A 5671-nucleotide genomic window follows, 5' to 3' on the forward strand; every position below is an offset into this window, starting at 1 on the left:
GAGCTAGCCTTTCACATGACAGCTAGATTATCCTCAGTTTTTAAAGGGGACACTTGCTGATATAAATATTTTTTATTATTTATTTTTTTTAGCTAATAACTCTTTCTTTATGTATGTCAAACTGTTATCTTTGGGATTTTTTTGTGTTGATTCAGCTAAAGAAACAAAAAGTAATCCCTCCCTCTGTGCTCTTTCATAATAGCTCTGAGGGAGGGATTTGAGAAAAAACTATATATTTGCCCAACATTTTCAAGACAGTGGGGGTGATAGATTCTGCCTCTAACTTTCTGTGCAGTCTGCAACACAAGAACAGCAGCAGCGACCATGAAGTTTCATGCTTTTGTTTTCATGCTGCTCTTCCTCTGCACGTACCTGAGTCTGGCACAAGGTAAGTGAAACAGAATTGTCTGGTTTCAAATCACTACTTTAACATTTCCACTTAAAAAATGTATTTTTAAGAGAATTCACAAAAGTTTAACCATGCAGCTCTTCATGGTATCTCAAAAGCATTTTCTGGACAAAGCAAATTACTGAAAATAATTTTTTTATGCCCTGTCTTCGTTTAACCACAGCTCCTGAAGCCACATCTCTTTGAAGCTGTGAGGACAATTTTTCAGTGAATGAGATTCTGTTCAAAGCCATTTATCACAACTCTTTAAATGCACATGTATTCACTCATCTTGCTTTTACAGATCACTTAAATGTGGCAATCTGCAGAATTTTAAAAAGGACATAAGGACAGCTGTCACATGTACAGAGGACTTAAATAATAAATGAAATTCTAAAAAAAATTCCTTAAACAATTGAATAATAAAAGAAAAGTAAAGTTGGACTAAAACAAAATCATTTTATTAAGTACTGTATGTTTATGTCTAAAATAATTGTTTCTTTGATGCAGCTGCAACATTCAAGGGAGGGACACAGACATTAATCATGAACCAGTAATGTGGGTATGATTTTGAAATGAGTACTACTTATCTGATTAAATACTATTGATACCTTTATACTGTAGTATTGCTACTTTGATTAAAGTAAAGATTCCTAAAGGATCCAAATACTTTTCATGTAAAACCAGCCCTTTCATGTTCAAGTGCTTTCACTTTTTTTCAGTGCATGCTGTGAAATTATTTGCAGCTGCTGCCAAGTGCAACAGGTCTACAGACATCGTATTTTCTCAGCATTTGTGCAAGCTGGCTTTGTTCAGAGGAATTCTCAATCAGCAGCATCAGTTCAGGCAGAGATGTTGAGGTTAAGGTAAAGTCAGCTAAAAACAACAATAAAACTAAGGAGAGGGGTGAGCGGTGAATTTGCTGAAATAGATCCTGAAAAGGATCCCCAAGTAAGGGGATGTGGGAATCTTCCTGGGCTGCTCTGGCAGACGTTCAGATCTGTTCAAATCATCAAAACGGTCAAATTCCAGTGGGCTGGTTTATTTGATCATAATTCTCTTTAACTTTCTCTCCAGGCTCGTATGCCAACTGCTGCCTCGGCTACGTTCGTGAGATAAAAAAGAAGAGAAACCTTGTCAGTTACACTATGCAGGAAACAGATGGGGACTGCAACATCAGAGCTGTTTTGTGAGTATCAACTGTGAAGTCCTTCACTTTTGGCACATTTTGTCAAATTCCATCATAATGACTTGGCACAGACCGAGGAAGTGACTGATCCCCATTTATCCACAGATTTTTAATAACGATACTCATATGTGTAGGTTTAAGTGGAAGAAGAGGGAACAACCCGTGTGTGCCAATCCAAATGATCACTGGGTGCAGAGGGAGATGAGGAGGCTGGATTTAATGCGTAAGAAGTTACACAACATGCTCTTAAAATGGCATACACTTTCACAGGTTATGCACATGAATCATCATAACTCCTGCCTCTTTACAGATGGCTAAGCGAGAAAAGGAAGATCAGAGAGGACAGCGGACGCTTCAACGAACTGTCAGACATCGTATATCATCCTTTGGTCATGTGCACAGTTCACCAATACAGAAAAATACTGTATCCTAATCCTTTTAAAGGCTGAACCATAAATAACTGTCAGAAAATTCTAATTATTTTTTGACACCCATGTATATATCAGATAAGATACATTTGGCATTAAGACGTTAATGTTAGAACGGTTGTGGGGAAAATGAATGTATATAAAACATATATGATATTGTACTATTCAGCTTTGAATCGTGAGTGAATACAAAGTGCATCTCTGAGAGAAACATACACTTTATTTTTTCATTATATACAACAGGTTTGCTAATTTTTGTATCAGCACTATAATTGTACTTTGTGTTTTTCTATTGCCAATAAAAAGCAAAACCATACAAAACCTCTGTTGTCCTACAAAAGTTTGTAATTAATCAGAAAAGCCAGGATCTGTTTTAAATATCTAATCCCTGTTCTGGTGTTTTCTAGAAGGCCCAGATGAGGTAAAGCAACCAGCCTTTGATTCAGTAATCTCTGATATATTCTTTTGGCAGCGATTTGAGCTGTTAATTGTCTATGTGCTACAACTGTAAAATACATTAAACAAGGTATTTGTTCTACTGTACACTTAATCCAACACTCAGAGTTGAGATAAAAGTGAATGCGTTGCCTTAACCAATCAATCCAGTCGGGATTAAAGGACAGATTCAACATATTTCACATCTGTCTTAAAGCAACAGTCACATGCACACATTAAAACTGGTTCTGTTAGCTGTCAGTGCTCCATTGTAAGTGTGTTTCCAACATTAGTCATGTCTCCATATTACTCACAGTACTCCCACGAAAATGTATTTATTACATTTTATATTACATTCCTACATACTTGGTACATTTTCCACATAATGCGGCATATGTATTTCAGAAACTTTTGACCTGTTGGGATTTTCCACACGATACAGAAAGTGAAAAACAGAAAATATCTGTTGATGTCAGAGGTCAGAGGAGAATGGCCAGACTTCTCCAAGCTCATGAAAGCAACTGTAGCTCATATAAACACTCACTACAACCAACTTGTGCAGAAAAGGCTTTCTACATGCACCAAATATGGAACTTTAAAGCAGATGAGCAACAGCAGCAAAAAACCACACTGTGTGCAGCTGGGTGTCCTGTCAGCTAAGAACAGAAAACTGAGGCTACAGTTCACACAGTCTCACCAAAATTGGAGAGTAGTAGACTGGGTAAACATTGTCTGGTCAATTTCTGCTGCAAAATTCAACAGTAGGGTCAGAATTTGGGATAAAAAAAAAATGACAGCATGGATCCATGCTTCCTGATGGTGGTGGGGATGCAATGGTATAGGGCAGCGGTCTCCAACCCCCGGAGTCGTTTGGCACTGGGGTGCGAGAGTTGATGTTCTGGTGTGAAATTTATGGTTTTCTGGGTTTTTATTGGTTTTTACCGTTATTTTATTTTTTATTATTTTTATCGTTAACTCGTTTTCCCTGAGTCTTTTCCTGTCTGTTATGAATAAATCTTCTTTTTTTGGTACCAGTACTGGTTTTATTTTGTTGTATTTATCCACAACACCTTTAAAACATTGTTATAATATATTGGCATAAACCGTTCCGTGGCGCAAAAAAGGTTGGGGACTGCTGGTGTAGGGGATATCTCAGATTATACCAAATTGGTTTCCAGAACAATGGTCTCCACAGTCATCAGATTCCAGTCCAACAGAGCACCTTGAGGATTTACTGAAACAAAAGATTCACATCATGGATGTGCAACCCACAACTCTCCACCAACTGTGCAATAACAGAATGTCTGAGGATTGTTTCCAGCACCTTGTTGAGTCTGTGCCATGGCCAAATGTGTGCCAAATGAGCACTGCACCTGGCCAGGTGAATCTGGAAGTTCGGATGTTCATCCCTCACACATCACAATGCCACTCATTTATTAGAACATGACTAATGTACCGTGAAAAGCCCTCAGACGTCAGCAACAACTACAGGGTATACTGGTAGTCTAAGGGCAAAGACATGGCCCATCAAAACAGCATGTCCCTGATTGATAATGCAGCCAAGAACCTTTTCATCAGCTTCTTAATCCTCCCAAGCCCGCACCCTTAACTGGCTGGTTTTTTAATGTGCAAAAGAATTTGTGGTGCAGTGTGTGTGCAGCCATGTTTTACGTAGATTTACAACAAAACAGGACAAAAAGAAAAGCTCTGATTAAACTATTACAGTAAGCAGCAGCATTTTTCTCCAAAACCATCATACTGATTTCCCCTCTGCCTGGTCTCTGTGTATTTCTTGAGGGCTGATGCATACAAGTAACAGTTTAGATAGTTTAATTTCTTCCAGCTGGGTGAAACTCCCCCACCTCCTCGTTTCAGTCCAGTGCAGGATACAAAGGATTGAAAACTGTTTTTGGTGTAAATCTGTCCCTGCGTGTCAGTCTTGCTGTTTTTGTCATCCTGCCTACAGCTTAGTGTCAGAGTGCACATTGTTGCCCTCTAAGGTTAGCTTGCTCACTAGCTTCACTAACTAAACTGGGTGTGTGAGCGGCAAGCCACTAGTTGCTGGTCCTTTTGTTTGTGGTCTTCTTACAGCTTTCCTGCATATCTCAGGGATTACAGTTCAGCTGGTTTAGGTATACCGATGCAGCTGGGGAGGTTTTTGGCTCAGAGGAAGCTGCTGGTTTCTCAGTGTTTATTGCAAAGAGAACATTATTCATTGCATCCTTGAACAGTTTAATGAATAATTGAGCAGAAAGTTGTGGAGATTACAACTTTCTCAAGTGGAAACGATAACAGAGACTCTTCAAGTAGTGATATTGAGCAAGAACAGGATTCCTAAACAATCAGCAAGTTAAGACGTATTCTTGGCACCTATTCCGATGTTAATAACCCCTCTCTATGTTTGCTCTTGCCCACACAATGTGTGCACATTCTTGTGCAAACAGGCTGTGGGCTTAAAACCCTTATTGCAAAATATTAAGTTATAGTGCCAAACTCTCATAAGAAACAGAGCCAGTGTGTGCACACGGACACTGCCAGGTTGTGTCACACACAACACTGACTCCTGGTTCAGAAAGACTTTTGTATCCTAAATGCAAGTGACGGGAAACTAAAGGCCCATCACTTGCACGTTTTGGTGTGAAATGACATGTTACAGTCACAAATACAGAAACACAATTAAAGTTTTCATCATTTTCATGAAAGTGTTTGATTTGATTCCAAAATCAGTTCCCCAGAACTGACTCAAGATTCACTAATTTATCAAATTTCAAGGATTACAAATAATTCATCATAAATAAAATTTTACACCCCAGCAGAATCCTTGTTGGAAACTGTAAAAATCTGGAGTCTTGCACATGCTGCAGAAAAAGACAGTCGTATCATCCTTGGGGGAAGATGCCGAAACTGCTGAAAGAAAAGAACCAGAATTGTCCAGACGTAGAGATTGGAGGGGAAATACTTCAAAACCGGTGTGAAAAAATATCTATTCTGTTCAGTAAATCTGGCTTTACTCTTTGTAATACAGTGGCTTGCAAAAGTATTTGGCCCCCTTGAACTTAAAATCATACATGATTCCAAACATTTTTTTACAAATAAATAACTGCAAAGTGGGGTGTGCGTAATTATTCAGCCCCCTTTGGTCTGAGTGCAGTCAGTTGCACATAGACATTGCCTGATGAGTGCTAATGACTAAATAGCATGCACCTGTGTGTAATCTAATGTCAGTACAAA

The 5671-nt window shown here is 38.7% G+C and overlaps 1 protein-coding gene across 1 annotated transcript; it reads left to right on the forward strand.

The window, feature by feature from the left end:
- The first annotated feature begins 324 nt into the window (after nucleotides 1-324).
- LOC146614551 (C-C motif chemokine 25-like) lies at nucleotides 325-2019 on the forward strand. The gene is made up of 4 exons (XM_085376034.1): nucleotides 325-388; nucleotides 1466-1577; nucleotides 1712-1800; nucleotides 1888-2019. Exons 1-4 carry the CDS (start codon nucleotides 325-327, stop codon nucleotides 1893-1895), a joined length of 273 nt encoding a protein of 90 aa, XP_085232160.1. The 3' UTR covers nucleotides 1896-2019.
- The last annotated feature ends 3652 nt before the right edge of the window (nucleotides 2020-5671 follow it).

This window comes from Diplotaxodon limnothrissa, linkage group LG17, assembly GCF_057381915.1.
Source record: "Diplotaxodon limnothrissa isolate DT_005_m linkage group LG17, D_limnothrissa_male_GT1.1, whole genome shotgun sequence".
Lineage (NCBI taxonomy): Eukaryota > Metazoa > Chordata > Actinopteri > Cichliformes > Cichlidae > Diplotaxodon > Diplotaxodon limnothrissa.

Coding starts and splice junctions, on each gene's coding strand:
- LOC146614551 (XM_085376034.1), top strand. CDS start 325: ATGAAGTTTCATGCTTTTGTTTTCATGCTGCTCTTCCTCTGCACGTAC. Junction 389..1,465: donor GTACCTGAGTCTGGCACAAG/GTAAGTGAAACA, acceptor CTTTCTCTCCAG/GCTCGTATGCCAACTGCTGC. Junction 1,578..1,711: donor TGCAACATCAGAGCTGTTTT/GTGAGTATCAAC, acceptor TCATATGTGTAG/GTTTAAGTGGAAGAAGAGGG.